The following is a 17,876-nucleotide window of genomic DNA, read 5'->3' as shown; positions in this document are numbered from 1 at the left end:
TAACCAAGTGGTCAAGGTCAACAACAGCAATGGAACATTATCAGCATCACATCCTCCCCAGGAACGGTGCACTGAAAAGGACACAGCATTATTTCTGTGGAATTCCTGCCCAAAACGTTTAATGTCAATCTAATCGTGAGAAAACATCAGACAAAGCTAAGCTTAAGAGATGTTCTTCAAAAGAGCTGACCAGTCATCATCAAAGGTATCAACGTCATGAAAGGAAAGGAAAGAATGAAGAACCGGAAGAGACACGACAATTACGAGCGATGTGGATCTGGGACTGGATCCTGACGCTGGAATAGTGGGGACACTGAATTCAAGTCTATAGGTTAGTTAGCAGTATATGACACCAGCGTTCATTCCTTGGGGTTGATCCTCATATTGTGTTTATAATAAGTCATTATTTTTAAAAAGCTGGGTGAAGGGTATACATGGACTCTCTATTATTTTTTGAACTTTAAGTTCAAAATTATTTCAAATTAAAAAGTTAAGGGGCTTCCTAGGTGGCGCAGTGGTTAAGAATCCGCCTGCCAATGCAGAGGTCACGGGTTCGATCCCAGCTCCAGGAAGATCCCACATGCCGCGGAGCAACTAAGCCCGTGTGCCCAAAAAAAAAAAAAAAGTTAAGAAAGAAAAGGAGGTGGTAGTGGCTACTGAGACAAGCCTGCCACTAACTTGCTATCTGGGCTTGGTAAGTCCTGGTCCCTCCTGGGCCTCAAGACGCGATGAGGAGGGTTAAATAAAGTGCCCTGCTTTTCAGCAGAAAGAACAAAGACTCCAAAGGGGATAAACAGTCTCCTAGGAATAATCCAATACATCCTTCCAATCAAGACATTCAAAAGTACTCTTCCACATCAACTGACAAAAAACCCTCAACCACTACACAGAAAAGCAGATGCACAAGAAGAACAAGTGATCGGTCCAGAGCCATGAGTGAGTGAAGATGCCGGGATCAAAGCCACTCCTCCCCTCTCACCATTGAAGCGGTCAATGGCCTCCTGACGCATGTTCCCAGTGATTCCACCATCGATACGTTCATATTTATAACCTTCATGTTCCAAGAAATCCTCTAGCAGGTCCAGCATCTTGGTCATCTGGAAAAGGAGCACAGTTTAAATACAGGGTTAATCAGATGACAATCTCTCCCCTGTGTCAATGAGCTGTCCACTGCTACCCCCAAAAGGCCCCACACAATACCTGAGAGAAGATGAGTACACGGTGCCCACCCTCCTTAAGGTTCTTGAGCATCTTCTGAAGCAGCAATAATTTCCCAGATGCTCTGATTAGAGCACTGCCATCGTACATGCCATTAGGCATCTTAGGGGCTTCCTGAAGAAAGAAGCAAAGAAGAAAAAAATATCAAAAGAAATCCCAAATGGAGTGGTTCCCACCCAGGGAGGAACAAGAGGTGGCACAACATACCATTGCAGCCACGGGGAAGAGATATGGGTGGTTGCAGCACTTTTTAAGATCCATCACCACATTTAGCAGAGAAACCTGGTTGCCGCCACCTCGAGCATTGAGTGCTTCAAAGTTTCGAGTGAGGATGTACTTGTAGTATTTCCTATGTGGGCAAGAGAGCAGGATAAGCCACACTCAAGAGCCTTTATATGACTCATAAGGCAGTCCCCGGGTCTGGGATCTTCCTTCCAACATAGCTCACTTTGGCACTGAGAAAACCTAAGAAGCGCCACCACCACCATTCTAAACAAGGTAAGGAATAACTAAGAACTCTGGGCCCCAGCAACCTGGCAACAGGTTTCTTTAGGCCTTGCTAGCTCCTGTCACCATACGCCTTGCAGTGGAGTATGGGGAGGAGCGGGAAACACTGCTCAGACTGACAAATGTCTAAGCGTGTCCACAAAATGAGCTAGCGCTTCTGTCCCTTCATACTCACTTCTGCATAGGGCTCAGCTCCACTCGCACAATCAGTTCTGTCTTGGATGGCATGTTCTTGAACACGTCAGCTTTGAGCCGCCGCAACATGTGAGGCCCCAGCATGTCATGCAGTTTTTTAATCTGGTCCTCCTTGGCAATGTCAGCAAACTCCTCCAAGAAGCCTTCCAAATTGCTTCAGAAAGAGAAAAGAAAAAGTTGCTGGAGAGGGGGAAAGGAAGAAAGGAAAGTGATACAGGAAATGGGCAAAAGGCAGAATTAAAACAATTTGGAGCAATTATGAACAAGCACACACTTACTGGAACCTCTCAGGGGTGAGAAAGTTGAGCAGGTGAAACAACTCTTCTAGATTGTTCTGTAATGGAGTCCCTGTCAGCAACAGCTTGTGCTGGAGCGAATAACCATTTAAGACCCGGAAGAACTGGTGAAGCAGAAGGAAAGAAGTAGAATTCAATGAAAAAGAGAGCTCCAGTACATCTGCAAAATCCTGCTTTACCACCCAGCAGTTAAGTCCCCATCCCTACCCTCCATCTCTCTCTTTTTTTAAAAATAATTTATAAAAAAAATAATAATAATAATAATGATAATAATAATTTATCTTCTGTCCACAGTTACTTTTTTTTTTTTTTTGGCAGCACTGTGCAGCATGTAGGATCTTAGTTCCCCGACCAGGGATTGAACCCGTGCACCCTGCAGTAGAAGCATGGGCTCTTAACCACTGGACAACCAGGAAAGTCCTCCTCTCTTTTAATGCCTGGCCTCCAAGGATTATCTATCACGAGTGAGGAAGGAAGGCAGAGACCCTTTTTCTCTCCCTTTCCTGTCCTCCTAGGTCTCCCCTTAATGAGTAGGTGGTACTAGAACACTAAAACTGGAAGCCATACCTCCCTCCCCCCCTCACCTTAGACTGATTGTTCTTGAGCCGATGGGCTTCATCCACGATGAGGCAGGCCCAGTCAATAGAGCCCAAGATGGCCATGTCAATGGTGATCAACTCATAGGACGTCAGCAGCACATGGAATTTCACAGATGCCTCTTTCTGCACAAGGCGGCAACCTGGTCACTTATGTCCAACTCCTCCAGTACAGGCCAAGTCAAGGGAGCGTTTCCCTCCTCCCAGCTGTTGTCCTTTTGCCTCAACCCAGGGACTGGGGCACGAGGGGCCCAGGGCAACAATTCCCCCCCACTCCAAGGGTGGTCTCCCTCCCACTGAGGTACCTTCATGCGGGAAGCCTTCTTGCCACCACGAATGGCATTGTCCTCAAAGGAGAACTCATTCTCTCGGATGATGGCACGGCTGTCTTTGTCACCCACGTAGGTCACCACATACATATCTGGAGCCCACATTTCAAACTCCCGCTCCCAGTTGATGATGGTAGAAAGAGGGGCACTCACTAGGAAGGGGCCTTTGGAATGACCCTGTGAGGAAGAAGAGAAGAAGAATAAGGACTGAAGGCCCCACACACAACCCCAGTGCCCACCCCACCCCTGCCCAGGAGCGGGTGGAGGTCTGGCGTGTGCACGCTGCTCCTCCCCCTCCCCCTCCCCTCCCGAGGCATGAACAGGCCCTGCCTCCTCCTTCCCACAGCACCACGCCCACCTCCATACGTGCCCCTGCCACTCAAAGTCTCTCCAGACCAGTCCTGCCCACAGCTCTGCTTCTCTCAGCGCACAACCCTCCCACCCCCCGCCCCCGGGTATAAAGCTCCAGGCACCTACCACTAATCCCGCCCACGGCTCCATTCCCTCCAGTCTGTCTCTGCGGACTTGTGTCTGTCTTACTATCACTCAACACTGTTCTCCAGGGTCAGAGACTAATTTTTTTCTTCCTTCTTCTGTTGCCTCAGAGTGTGAGAGAAGACCACGAATACAAAATACCCACACAAAACCCACCAGCCCCGGCTCTCCTACCTCCTTGTAGAGGGAGTAGAGGAAGACTGCCGTCTGAACGGTCTTCCCAAGGCCCATCTCATCAGCCAAAATGGTGTCGGTGCCCTGAGCCCAGGAGAAGCGCAACCAGTTCAAGCCCTCCATCTGATAGGGGTGCAAGGTTCCACCTGTAGCATCCAGGTACTCTGGCTGTCGCTCGTATTTCACTGTTGGCTGAAGGATGAAATAAAGAACTCAAGAGCTGGCAAGCAACTCCCTTCCTTCCATAAGATGGCAGCTGCCTTCTCCTTACGCTTCCTCACTAGATCCTACTTAAAGGAGTCACAAAAAATGGTGAGGAAAGAGGTGTTTAACGGTTATTACAACTTTGTGTTCCATTTAGGATGCTCCAGGAAGCAAGGCAAGATGGAGATCTTGGTCCCACAGATATCCAAGGAGGACACATCATAGTCTCCTGGGCAATACGGTAATTGCCAGTCAGGATCCACCTATGCCCCCTCTAAATTTCTCTTTTTAACCTTAGCTATACCCACATTCTATTACACAAAACCCCGAGGAATTGAGCCATGAACCAAGGAGTCAGAAGACCCAGGTTCCAAATCAGGTTTCATAAAAGCTTGGTTGTGTGACCCCTCCATATATAACACCTCCTCAGTCACAGAAACACGAACACCTATGTTTTTATTTTTCTGACGAGGAAAAGAGGAAATAAAGTAATGCTAGTATTTTTCCCCTGGTTTACAGAGATGTGGAGAGGTAGGGAAGAAGCAGACTGTGTGAAGCATCTTAGCTACAGTGATCACTTGACATCATGCCTTAGAACCCACTGTCAGACTGGAGCACACGAAACACGTCATCCTCCCCGACAAGCTGCCCTCCCTCTCCTGCTGACTCACGTCAACGGTTGGGGTTTCAGGAGGCCTCTCCAGCTTCCTCAGCTTCACCTTCTTGAGCTTCTTGCCTGGTCGTCCTTCCTCGCCCCTCATCAACTCCCTAAAGAAGACAGACACGTCACACAGCTGCCTGGGGTCCTCCTCAATAAGCAGCAGCTCCACTCACCCAAGTGCCTCACCTGTGATTCCAATAGCTCTGCTTGAATAGGTCGTAGTCCTGTATCTCCACGTCCTCACTCTCCCAGGAGGCCTGATCATAAGGCAAGTCCCGCCACTTGATCAAGTAGTGGACATGGCCCTTCTTGTCCACGCTGCAAGGTCAAAGCAAGAAAACCCTCAGAGCCGGGAGGCCACCCTGCTCACCTTCTCTCAAAAACTGCCAACAATAGATGTTCCAAGCCAGAGCTCTAAGAAGGCCAGACACCACATGTATTCAGAACCAAATACATCTGGTCTACCAGTCTCTGCACCAAAGTGATCTCTAACCTACAGTCTATGGCTCAAATACCAGGATTCAGTCAGTTAATAACATATTGAGTGTCTCCTCCAAGTGTAAGTTAGTGGTGACGTCCATTTTCTTAATTGACCCCCCGAGGGCTTCCTAGGTGGCGCAGTGGTTAAGAATCCGCCTGCCAATGCAGAGGTCGTGGGTTCGATCCCAGCTCCAGGAAGATCCCACATGCCACGGAGCAACTAAGCCCGTGTGCCAAAAAATAAAAAATAAAAAAATAAAAAAAATTAATTGACCCCCCGAGGATATGCTGCCCATGTCCAGTATGCCCAAGACTAACACAGCCTGGCCCAGCTCCCCTGGTACCTGTGGTTAAGAATCCGGTGGATCATCATCCACTCAGGTTTTATCCCATAGCGATAGAAGCGTTCCTCCATCTCCGCAAATTTAGGGTCCTTGTTCTTCCTCTTTCGGCTCTTCTCTTCATCACCACCGAAGTCCCCAGAAGGTGGCTCATCCATGTCATTCTTCCGCTGATAGTTTCGGAACATCACCTGACAGTGCAGCTCCAACTGCAAGCGGAAGGAGAAAGAAGTCACCCAGGAGTTACACCCACTCCTTCTATCCACAAGGCTGTTTTCTCACTACCCTCTTCTCTGCAGCCCCACATCTCCTCTATCCCAGACTTACCTGCAGTTCAGACACCCAGGAGCAGTGCCAATATGACATGCCTTGCCATTTCACAAAGAACTGCCGCTCTGGCCGCCCCTCCAAGGGCTTGGGGGACGGGGTGTTGGGATCAGCATCTGGGGGCCGAGGCACTGGTGTGGGAGACGGTGGCTGACCCCACTTCCAGATTAGGATCTTCTGAACTTTACCCTTAAGAGCTGGACACTAAGAGAAAAAGAGATGACCCAACAGCATCATTACCACAGGGAGGAGACTGCACAGCCCGCAGGCAGCTTCAACCTCATCAAAGGATTATTAAAACCTCATTTCAGGACTTCCTAGGTGACGCAGTGGTTAAGAATCTGCCTGCCATTGCAGGGGACACGGGTTCGATTCCTGCCCCAGGAAGATACCACATGCTGCGGAGCAACTAAGCCCGTGCGCCACAACTATTGAGCCTGCGCTCTAGAGCCCATGAGCCACAACTATTGAGCCCATGTGCTGCAACTACTGAAGCCCGTGTGCCTAGAGCCCATGCTCTGCAACAAGAGAAGCCACCGCAATGAGGAGCCCACGCACTACAATGAAGAGTAGCCCCCCCCCACCGCTCGCTGCAACTAGAGAAAGCCCATGTGCAGCAACGAAGACCCAACGCAGCCAATAAATAAATAAAATTTAACAAACAAACCAACAAACAAAAAACCTCATTTCAAGTAAGATCTAATCCCGGGACCCTTCTAGGAAAAGAAGGATAGAATTCCCTTTCTGTTTCTGGACTTCACCCAGGATTTGTGTGACATTATCACTCCTATCTGCCTAACAGAGCCAGTAGCTAGACTTCCACAATAACCCAGAACAAGTAGGCACAGAAAAGTCACAAACCTGGAGCCCAGAATCCCTCTCTTAAGCGATCTAACAGCAGTAGGTGGCCCTATTATATCACCAAGCTACCAACACCTCGAGGCTGGGTGTCAAGACAGGAGAAGTTACTCTGGGCTAAAAGAATACTGCTGCATCCCACTTAGGAGAGCTGGCAACGCATCAACTCTGTTCCAAGTTAGTCCTACAGTTTCTCAAGACAAGGGTATCCCATGACTATATGAGGAAGGAAAATCCCAGTCTCAGGGCTAAAAAGCCTGTAGTTCTCCAGAAGCCTCTCTCACACCTCAGCCTCATGATGCCTACATGGAAGAGGGGTAAACCCTTCTGCTGGACCACACCCCCCCTCACCTCTCCACCAGCTGGGGCCAAGCACTCACCGTACAACGGGGACAGAGCCATTCACCATTGGGGATCTCTGGAAGGGGTGGGTTCAGACAGTGGATGTGGTAGGAAGAAGGACAGGTGTCACAGCAGAGCAGCTCCCCCCCATCCTTGCAGACCCGACAGAACTCCATATGGTGGTCATCCTCCTCTTCAGGGTCTCCCCCAACCTCTTCCAGGATCTCCTCACCCTCCGAATTGTCCTCTTTAGCCTCCCACTGGATGCCTTCCTTCTCCTGCAGTCAAGACCCACAGAGTCAGATTACTACCACCCCCCACCCCACAAGTCTGAGCCTTTGAAAGCTTCCCAAAGCCCACAGCCAACAACACCACCATTTCTACCCCCACCGGGCCCAGAAGAGTTTTATCATCCCACCCTCCCTCTCGAGGGTTCCAAAGGACCACGATGGCCAGGCACTCACACAGTGTGGACAGCTCCACTTGCCCTCGGGAGCCTTCTCCATATCCGGATCCAGGCAGACCATGTGGTAAGCTCGGGGACAGGTATCACACAGGATGATCTCTCCGCCTTGCTGGCACACCTCGCAATAGTCCTGGTGGTCTGTCTCATAACCATCCACAGCAGTCACCTCCTCCTCGCCTAGGCAAGGAAGAGGGAAAGCCCAGTTATTAGAAAAAAACTACCTCCCCCCACCCCACAAACCCAACCCCTATCTCCTTAGGGAGATGCTTCCCCAATCATTCCCCCCTCAGGCCCATCACATACTGACACAGAAAAGAAACACACCTTTCTTTTTCTTTTTCGTCGTCCGGAGTTTCTTGCGGCTGCGGCTACTGCGGCTGGTAGAACCATCAGAAACAGAGTAGCTATTGATACTGGCATCATCGAAGTCAGACTCCACATCTAAGTCATCATCCTCACTCTGGCAGGGTGAGAAGGTTAGAGGTTCAGGCCAAGGGGAAGCAGAGAGTGGTGGAGAAGGGATCACTCTTTTACTAGGGGTGCTGGAATCCCAGCAAGGACAGTTACATAGGGAGCCTAGTCACCTGTTCTACAGCCAACTCCGCACATCCTTACAGCGCCTACTGTGAAGGCTGAACCCTGACATAAGACAACATCCTCCCCGTTAGCTAAGGCACCTGGCACCCTCACCAGGGGATGGGCTGGGCTCTCACCGAGGATCTCTTACGCTTAGAACCAAAACCTCCCAGCTTGATTTTCAAGGGAGCTACTTTCTTGGGCTTAGGCTTCTTGGCATCAGGGACACGAGGGCTGCCCTTGGGCTTCCTCCGAGCATTGGGACCTAAATCAAGAGAAAGCAAGTAAGATCATACGATCCAAATGCACATCACAGAGCAGAACATGGGGGAAATACTGGGTTGGCCAAAAAATTCCTTCTGTTTTTAAGTAAAAATAAAAGACACATTTTTCATTTTCACCAAGAACTTTATTGAACAACATATTCACCGTTTTGTTCCACTACCTTCTGCCATTTTTCAGGCAACTTCATAATTCCATCTTTCCAAAACTTTTTATCTTTCTGAACAAAGAACTGTTCCAGGTGCCTTTTACAGTCTTCCAGGGAATTGAAATTTTTTCCATTAAGAGAATTTTGTAAAGACCGAAATAAATGGAAATTCGAAGGTGCAATATCTGGTGAATATGGCGGATGAATCAGAACTTCCCAGCCAAGCCGTAACAGCTTTTGCCTGGTCATCAAAGAAACATGCGGTCTCGCGTTATCCTGATGGAAGATTATGCATTTTCTGTTGACTAATTCTGGACGCTTTTCGTCAAGTGCTGCTTTCAGTTGGTCTAACTGGGAGTAGTACTTGCTGGAATTAGTCGTTCGGTTTTCTGGAAGGAGCTCATAATAGAGGACTCCCTTCCAATCCCACCATATACACAACATCACCTTCTTTGGATGAAGACTGGCCTTTGGTGTGGTTGTTGGTGGTTTATTTCGCTTGCCCCATGATCTCTTCTGTTCCACATTATTGTACAGTATCCACTTTTCACCGCCCGTGACAATTTGTTTTAAAAACGGAACATTTTCATTACGTTTAAGTAGAGAATTGCATGTGGAAATACGGTCAAGAAGGGTTTTTTTGCTTAACTTATGTGGAACCCAAACATCAAAGCGATTAACATAACCAAGCTGATGCAAGTGATTTTCAACGCTTGATTTGGATATTTTGAGTATGTTGGCTATCTCCCGTGTGGTATAACGTTGATTGTTCTCAATTAATGTCTCAATTTGACTGCCATCAACTTCAACTGGTCTACCCGACCGAGGAGCATCATCCAGTGAGAAATCTCCAGCACGAAACTTTGCAAACCACTTCTGACACGTTCGATTAGTCACAGCACCTTCTCCATACACTGTACAAATCTTTTTTTGAGTTTCAGTTGCCTTTTTACCTTTCTTGAAATAATAAAGCATAATACGCCGAAAATGTTGCTTTTTTTCTTCCATCTTCAATATTAAAATGGCTACACAAAAATTCACCAATTTTGATAAGTATTTTTAAATGCACGCTGATATGACAGCTATCACAGTACAATCTAACAAAATTGTTTTGAATGAAGTTAGACAACTAAGCACTACTAGAGCCAGCTTACAGAAAAACCGAATGAACTTTTTGGCCAACCCAATAATATATTCCCCACCTAAAACATGTCTAAGTGGTCAGCGTCCCCAGTTTCCCTCCTATTCCATGGTTCATTCCCCTCTCCTAGCTTCCATCTTTGGGCTGATGGAACAGCATGTCTGTGCTTCCTCTAACTTCGACATCCCAAGCCTGCACTAGTCCCCAAGCTCGCATTAGTCCCCACTCCCACTGAGTCCCATGTCACCTTTGCCCTCCTTGGTCTTGGCCTTGCGGATAGGCACCTCCACAGGGGGCGGAGGGGGTGCCACTTCAGTGGCCGTCACCATGCTCTCCACCACGGCCACTGCCGCCGCTGCTGCCGCTGCCACAGAAGCCCCAGAACTGCCTTTGAAGGGATTGTTGGTGCTGAACTCCCGCCACTTCGCACCCAAAACCATCATCATCTTGGAGACAGCGATCTTGGGGTTTTTGGCAGCAATGAGGGGTCTAGGGGGAAAAATGGCAGGAAGAGAAAAGAGAAAAAGTTTAAAAGTAAAAGAGGGGGGGATGTGAGACAAGATTACACAAGTGCTCTCCATCCCCTGCCCCCAAGACCCGCCCCCCCCCCCGCCCCCCCCATTTACCGGACAAACTGGCTGAAGGCCTTGTAGTTGGTGAGGGTGCGATAATCCTCCTCTGAGAACACATGGTCAATGTCTTCCATGCCCCAGTCTTCCAGGAGCTGAGCCGATGATTTAGGCTCCTACAGAGAGAGCAAAGTCAAAGCCCTGACTCCTGGTGCCCACACTTGCTAAGCAAATCTGAACTGAAACTAAGGCTGGCGAGTCCAGGGTAAGAGGGCTAAGAAGAGATCATCTGAAATAGGTGGAGAAAACACTCTAAGGGGCAGCAGAGTGTCCAGGAGACACAGGACAGAAGTTAACAACACAGAGAAGAGGATGGAGGCCCAGGCACCTTTGAATCATCCTCGTCGTCATCCTCCTCCTCCTCTTCTTTCCGCTTGGATTTACTCTTCTTTTCTTTCTTAGGGCCAAGCTTCTTCTTCTTCTTCTTGCCGGGAGTATAGTCGCTGCCCTCACTGTCTGAGCGCAGAGCCACCTCTTCCTCCTCCTCCACAAACTCCGGCCCCTCCCCAGAGCTGTCCCCCAGCTGCCGGCATAAGAGCATACGCTGGAGCAGGGAAGGGAGGAGAGGGAGACAGACACACACATGCTACACACATGCTGACCTCAGGACAGCCCTGAGGCTCACGCCCAGGATCTGGCCCACCACTCCAGGGCAAGAAACGAAGGCCCCCACCCCTCCAGCCCTTCTCAGAGCTCCTCCCTGCTTCCTCTTGCTCCCCAGAACATCCAGTCACCCACTCACCTCCTTTTTTTGGCGCTTGCTCTTAGGGATTTTAGGGTCCCGAGGTTTCTTAGGCTTCTTCTTCTTCTTGAGCTTTGGAGTCTCTGTTTCTGACAAATCCTCTTCCGGGTCCTCTTCGTTTTCTACATATATTTGGCAAAGAAAGGTAGGCAGAGAAAAGATCAATAGCAAAAGGTTAGAGCCTAATCCAGAGGCTTTAGACTTTATTCCCCCACCTCTTGTCCCAGATTCCACTGAAGAGAACTGCTATACACGCCACAGAAGGAAGCTGATACTCAGGACAAAAACAGACAAAGAGAGAGCTGTATATGCCCGAAATAGGTCTGCCGGGCCAGAGCAGGCCCACCTCGGGCAGCTGTCCAGACCCCTGCCTCCTCTCCCTCATCCCTAACACGAGTCCTCTATGTGTTCACCAGGGCAGCTGAATCAAGCTGCATACAGTTAACCAAGTAAGAGAAACAGGTCTAGTCCTCCTGCAACTAGTCACCAAATATTCCATAAATCAGGGAATAAGAATAAAAGGTCCTACTCAGAAAGCAAAAACTAAAGAATATACCCTCAGCACATTCCCGGAACAGTATCTGCTCAGGGGTCCCAGAAACCACAGCCTTCACCAACCCCACAGGCTCATCACTACTCAAAACAACGAGAACCTCCAAGCCCCAGGTTCGGATGCCAGCCCCATCTCACACCCACTCCCAAACCTGACTTCCTTTCCTTATCTCCAGCTCTACTGTTCCTCCCTAGCTTCTCCTGGGTCAGTAGCCTCTTCTCCCCAGGGGCCCAAATCAGCCCAGCTGTCACCATCTCCCTCCCCCTCTCCTCTTCCCATCTGGCTCCACCTCCTCCCCGGCTGGGAGCACACACAAAGCCTGGGGTAATACTGAGAGCTCCTGGGCAGGCATAGGTGGGAAGGGGCACAGAGGGGGAGGAGAGGCCAGGAGGCAGCCTCCTATGTAACAGACACTCACACCAGTGCACCAGCTCCCTCCTCTCCTCCTCTCCTCCTTCCCAAGCCACCCCACCCAAGGAGCGGGGAGTGAAGAAGGGAGTAGAGAGGAGGAGGGAATGCCTCACCCACTGAGGAGAGGGAAAATGGCTCCTGACCACAGAAGCCAGCCCAGGGCACCCAGCTGCCAACAGAGGACAGACAGGAAGTGGTAGGGGAGGGGGGTGGGGTTGAGAGAGGTAGCCGAGGAAAGACTACCCTCTCACAAAGCACTTCCCAAATTATTACCTGGCCCCAGGTCCAAATGCCACCTCTCCTAACACCTACTGTGGGATGACACAGTTCTCAAGAAGCCATCCTAACAACGTCCTAGGCAAGAAAACCCAAGACACCTTGAAGGGTGACACCATGTGAGGGAATGAGTTACTCCCTCAATCGTTATGCTTTCGATCATCAGAGCTGGGATTTAACAAAAGTTCAGTGGAGCTGCAGTCAGAGCACACAACTTTCTTTCTGACACCCTAAAGATTTACCTTGAGGAGTGGGAGCCCACAAGACCTCTCTGAAACTGTTTCCTCATCACCTCAACCTGGAGTGCAGGCCACAGGTCCTAAACTACCTCCAACAGGTGAGAGGCAGCCACCTACCCCAATACACTGAGAAAAAAGGAGCGGCACCAAGAGAACGGTGGACAACAGAGTGCTTCCTTTCCTCCTACACATGCTCTCAGCTCCTGACCGCCAGAACTGGCCCTAAAATGCCTCTGGCTCCACCCTTCCTGTGCAAGGCAGATACTAGGGAACAGGAGATATTAGGCTGGACAAAGCACCATCGGCCTCCCCCTTTCCCTCTCAGCCCAGAATCGGGCCAGGCCCAAGACAGCTCCTCCCATTCCCTTGGGAACAGAACACCAGCCTGGATCTCACCAGAAAGAATCATTTTCTTAAGGGCTTCTCCCCAGCAATCCCTGTGTTGCCCTCTTCCCCAGTCAGCCACATCTCTAGGTTCTTCCTCTTTGCCACCTCCATAAAAGCTGGAAGCGGAGACAAGAACAAATCCATGGAGGCAAAGGGGACACCCTACCACCCACATAAGACCCTCAGACTTTTCAGCCACACGTGCTGACATGGCAAGCGGAAAACTGGCTGAGATATAGAGGAAGATTTGGGAAAGGGGCAGGAATGGGGTGTGGCAAGTGGAAAAACTGGGTCACGCTACAGCTTGGGGCAGAGTTCACCCTGGGAGCCCGCATGGCTCCCAATCAACACAGGGGCAGCCCCAGACCAAGGGGCCAATGGGAAACCAAGATGTGGAACCAGCACTGGCTGGATGTCACTGCTACTTCTCACGCCCCGCACAGAAAGGATGGGACCACCTCATCACTTCCACTGCCCTACCCCCCACCTTGGGCCACAGCACAGAAATCTGCCACCTTGCCCTACACATCGATGAGACTCAAGCCTACGTTTCTTATCCCAACAGCTGAAGACTCAATAACAAGACTGACCCTCTCCTAAGTGGCCTCGGGTTGAAGAGAAGACTTCCAACTTAGAAAGTGCCAAATGTGGAAATATCTCTCCCAGACCATCTCAACTTGCAGCTGAAGGCAAAAATGAAAGATGTTTGATGGGAAACAAAAACAGGACCAGCAGACTCCAGAATGAGAATAAAAATATAAGCAAGGGGGCTTCCTAGGTGGCGCAGTGGTTGAGAATCTGCCTGCCAATGCAGAGGACATGGGTTCGATCCCTGCTCCAGGAAGATCCCACATGCCACGGAGCAACTAAGCCCGTGTGCCAAAAAAAAAAAAAAAAAAAAAGTAAAAAATATAAGCAAGGAAGATTAAGATGGCATGTAGAAAAAACAAAGCTAAAAAAAAAAAAAACAAGGAAATAAACAGGTGACTTAACTAGGTGCTCTGAAGAAGAAAACACAGAGGAAAAAGATATCCTCTTAGAAACATGACATCAATCATCATTTGAGAATAGTCAAGAACCATTCCAATCAGGCAGGGTGGTAATAACCATTCGGGTTCCACCAATCCAAGGAGCCACCCCAAGACACAGACAGCACAACCCCCAGCACACCTACACAAACACTTCATGCCACCAGTCCAAACCCCAGGCTACCTGCACAGGGCAGAAGCCTCCTGGGAAAAAAGTCAGGATTAAGTACACTTGCCAGGGGAAGAGAGATGCCCAGCGTGTCACCTCCCTTTTTTTTGCCCCTCCTAGTATATCCTACAAGCTATGACATCCTACCCCTAACCCCACTCAACATTCCAGCATCTGCCTGACTAAAAGCGCTCTAGATCCCAGCTGAGGAGCGCAATTCAAACTTCACACAGTTGAAACTACACAGAAAGCCGGTAACTGATCACAAGCTAAAAATAATCAGAGAGTAACCCGCACTCCCTCTTTCCTTTCCACAGCAGCAACCACAGGATCCTGCTAGCAGTGATGCCCGGCCAGTCTCCTCCAACAGCAATCCTCAACCCCGCCGCCGCCGCCGCCGCACAGCCTCCAGGGGTCCCAGCTACCTGCATTCCTCCAAGGACCCACACCAGGCAAAGCCTGCCAGCTTGGCGAGCTCCCTCAACCGGGATCTGCATAGCATTCCCGAAGACAGTGCAGCGAGCTTGCACCGCGGGTCCGCGGAGCCCAGGAGGCACATGGCTTCCACCCCCCTCCCTCGCACAAGAGCTCCGCAGAAGGGAACCACTCCCTTCGGATGCCCTCCACCTCAGACTGCACTGAGAAAGCCCAGAAACTCAACCCTGCCTCACCAGAGTCACTAGGGAGGGCCCAGATGGCTCCTTCCTGCCCGGGGCCCTTGGGGAAGATGTTACCTGGGTGGGGTGGGGGCAGGCTGTTGTTCAAAAGTGCATCCATATCCTCCTCCTCGCTGCCCGCTGAGCAGGGGGACGGGGAGCCCAGGCCCGACGCCATCCCCTTCCGCTCCCGGCCAGGGAATTGGCCCAGCTGCTCCTGCCTGCGGCCTGGGGCCCTCAACACTGGCCCGAGTCACTGTGCGGGGGAGGGGGGAGAGAAAGAGAACAGTCAGTGACGCGCACGGCCCCCTCCCCCACCCCGCCGCGCTTTCCGCCCACCCCCGGCCCCCCCCCCCCAGCCACCCGAGCAGGGCACCCGAACCACTCAGGCTGAACTTAGTTCCACACTCCCGGGGGCAGCCCGGAAGCCGGCTCCCCGGCTGGAGCCCCCCAGACGAGAGGGAGCGGCGCCCCCGAGGGCTGGCCGGTGCCGGCGTGGGGAGGGGAGAAAGCCGCAGGACGGAGCCGGGCGTGACGGGGGAGGGGGTCCGAGTGGCCGCGGCGCGGGGGGGGGGGGGCCGGGGGAGGCGGCCGGCGGCGAGGCGCTCGGGGACACAAGGTCACTTGGGGGTGGGGGGGGCGCCTCCCTGCGCCTGGGGAGGGGCCAGTCCCCAGACAGGGCAGCTCTCCAAAGGCTGTCCTCTGGGACAACTCGGGTTCTCAGGAGGAGCAGCGGGGACGAGGGGGCGTGGAGGCTCGGCGCTCTGGGGGGCTGGAGGCAGGGGCGTGAGGGGTCGGAGCTCCCACCGGGCAGGGGGCCGGGCCACGTGTCCCGGGGGGCAAGTGAGCAAAGGGCGAGGGGGGCGCCGGGCATTGTGGGAGGCCAAGCCCGAGTGGGAGTCGCAGGGAGCGAGACTCGGGCCGGGAGAGGGCGGGGGCTGGGCGCCCTGCAGCGAAGGGAGAGGCAGGGTCGGCTCCCCGGGCAGGGGGCGGTCCGCGGGTCCGGGGACACCCGAGGAGCGGCTGGGTGGAGGGAGGACCCTCGGGGCTTGGTCGGGCTGAGAGGGGCGTCTCTCTGGGAACCCCGCGCTCTCCTCACCCCGGAGCCGCCGCAGGTCGCTCTGGGTCCGGCCCGGTGTCACTCCCGCTCCGGCTCCTCCTCGCCGCGGCCGAAGGGGGGAAAATGGCTCCGGCTCCGGCGTCGCCTCTTAAAGGGCCCGAAACACCGGCCGGGAAATCCCACCGCACAAGCCCCGCCCCCCCACGGACAGCCCATAATAACCTCAACCAACTCCAACCCCCCCCCCCACTACCGCCACCCGCCTCCTTAGGTCTCCCGGGCAACCCCCGCCCCCTCGTCGCTCCGGCAACCATTGGCCACGCCCCTTCGAGCGCGCGCGCGCGTGTCACCCGGGCAACCACCCACCTCCTGGCCATCCCATAATACACACGGACACCACCCCCACCCCCCCCACACACACACACACACCACCCCCACGCATACACACTCCATACACATATATGCCAGGGCTGTTGACATCTCTTGATATTGCAGACCTTCTGCAACTAACCCTTTACCCCCTCCCCCGGACATCCCATAATAGGCATCCTTTGCCAACTTCTTCACTCTTGGCCCTAATGCTAACATCCCATAATAATTCGTCACCTCTCCCTCCCCATGGCCATCCCATAATAAGCACGCCTCCCAGCCCTTCAGCCTCACATCCCATAATACTCAATCCCCATCCCCCACAGACATCCCATAATAATCACTCTTCATCCACCCCCAGTTTGATATCCCATAATAGTCAGAAACTCAACCCCCCCCACCAACAACTGACACTTCGGCCTCCTCCCACACACATCCCGTAATAATCAGTCTCCCACTTTCTATACTGACATCCCATAATAACCAACCCCCTGGTGCTGTCCTCAGACCCTGCAGGCTAGATCCTCACAACACGACCCCCAGGCTTCACACATTCATTGCAGTTGCACGGCCCATAATAACCACTCCTCCCCTATCAAAGAGCTATCCCATAATGATCACCAGCCCTACTGTCACCCCACAGATGGACAGCTAATCTCCTTCGCTCTAACACTGGAAAGATATCCCATAATTTTATTCCCCCACCCACACTCTGACATCCCATAATAATTGCAAAGAACCCGTGGTCAACCAGACACGATAATACTCCCAGCACAACCCAGAGTCACATCCCATAATACTTCACCTCCACTCCACCACCCCTACACCTTTCCAGGCAGGCATCCCATAATATTCATACTCATACCTCCCCCATCTCCAAGGCTGTCAGTCTAACACCCACACCAGCGAGGGTGAAGCAGGCTACCCACATTGCCCTGTCCCCGCCCCAACTTGTACACACCTTCATCCCTTAATGAGCCAAAGCAGTGTCCTGGCACAAAGCCTCTTGATGTCTAAGACGGACCCTAGATTCCCTCATTTATCATTTCCAGACACGCAGGAACTGAGAGTCAACCTAGGGTCCTACCCAATCCCACCAAAATCCAGGTGTTCTCCAGACATTTACCTCCAGTTACGTTTTCAGTAAGACCAGTCAAATACTATAGTGGCCAGACAAGCCATTCACATAAAGTTTAGTTCACCCGAAAGCATCCCATAATAATTACAAACCCCCACCTAAAGACTATTTCCTAACATTCCAGCAGTCATCTTCCCACACTGCCTCCCCAGGTCAAGTGGTCCATTCTCACACCTGGGCCATTCCTATGGATGGACAACCCACCATGGTGTGAACTGAGGATCCCACTATACACCCACAAAGATCCAAGACCTGCTCTTTCTCTACTCACTGTTACTCATGCTCAAGCAACAGATGCTGATGGAATACCAAGCAAGGCACAAAGCTGGGCACCACGGGGAGTGCCCTCCCTTCAAGAAGCATAAACAACCCAACCCGGAGAGGAGATAGAATGTCTGCTGTCAACAGAAAACAAAGTGCTATTTCCTAATTTCCTGTTAACAGAGAATGAAACAAATCCCAACTGATCTCAGGAGAGATCAGATCCCAGTAGAGGTTTCCCACAGTCCTTCTAGAGGCCAGAAGGTATTTCAAATGGGTTTACAATATAGATGGATGGTCAAGATCATCTCCTATCTGTTCC

General features: G+C 51.7%; 1 protein-coding gene across 5 annotated transcripts in view; it reads right to left on the bottom strand.

Annotated features, from left to right (window-relative positions):
- The window catches only part of CHD4 (chromodomain helicase DNA binding protein 4), a 29,788-nt gene extending 13,792 nt beyond the window's left edge, over positions 1 to 15,996 (bottom strand). For 3 of the 5 annotated variants that reach the window (XM_057700763.1, XM_057700765.1, XM_057700766.1), the window contains exons 1-22: positions 15,826 to 15,983; positions 14,805 to 14,982; positions 11,008 to 11,129; positions 10,594 to 10,809; positions 10,263 to 10,381; positions 9,884 to 10,125; positions 8,203 to 8,330; positions 7,814 to 7,949; positions 7,488 to 7,666; positions 7,062 to 7,301; positions 5,824 to 6,027; positions 5,500 to 5,705; positions 4,862 to 4,993; positions 4,686 to 4,782; positions 3,811 to 4,002; positions 3,118 to 3,318; positions 2,801 to 2,938; positions 2,199 to 2,320; positions 1,901 to 2,074; positions 1,426 to 1,567; positions 1,201 to 1,332; positions 980 to 1,097 (exon numbers count right to left, since the gene is read on the bottom strand). In XM_057700763.1, coding sequence (XP_057556746.1) covers positions 980 to 1,097; positions 1,201 to 1,332; positions 1,426 to 1,567; positions 1,901 to 2,074; positions 2,199 to 2,320; positions 2,801 to 2,938; positions 3,118 to 3,318; positions 3,811 to 4,002; positions 4,686 to 4,782; positions 4,862 to 4,993; positions 5,500 to 5,705; positions 5,824 to 6,027; positions 7,062 to 7,301; positions 7,488 to 7,666; positions 7,814 to 7,949; positions 8,203 to 8,330; positions 9,884 to 10,125; positions 10,263 to 10,381; positions 10,594 to 10,809; positions 11,008 to 11,129; positions 14,805 to 14,904 — 3,340 coding nt within the window. In that variant the 5' untranslated portion in view covers positions 14,905 to 14,982; positions 15,826 to 15,983. Of the gene's footprint in view, positions 1 to 979; positions 1,098 to 1,200; positions 1,333 to 1,425; positions 1,568 to 1,900; positions 2,075 to 2,198; positions 2,321 to 2,800; positions 2,939 to 3,117; positions 3,319 to 3,810; positions 4,003 to 4,685; positions 4,783 to 4,861; positions 4,994 to 5,499; positions 5,706 to 5,823; positions 6,028 to 7,061; positions 7,302 to 7,487; positions 7,667 to 7,813; positions 7,950 to 8,202; positions 8,331 to 9,883; positions 10,126 to 10,262; positions 10,382 to 10,593; positions 10,810 to 11,007; positions 11,130 to 14,804; positions 14,983 to 15,825 lie in introns of all 5 variants that reach the window. The other 2 variants (XM_057700767.1, XM_057700768.1) reach the window with 2 other exon arrangements.
- Between the last annotated feature and the right edge of the window lie 1,880 nt (positions 15,997 to 17,876).

This window comes from Hippopotamus amphibius, chromosome 12, assembly GCF_030028045.1.
Source record: "Hippopotamus amphibius kiboko isolate mHipAmp2 chromosome 12, mHipAmp2.hap2, whole genome shotgun sequence".
In the NCBI taxonomy this organism is placed as follows: Eukaryota; Metazoa; Chordata; class Mammalia; order Artiodactyla; family Hippopotamidae; genus Hippopotamus; species Hippopotamus amphibius.
Note: the sequence above shows the minus strand (reverse complement) of the source record. Positions and strands in the feature narration are given on the sequence as shown.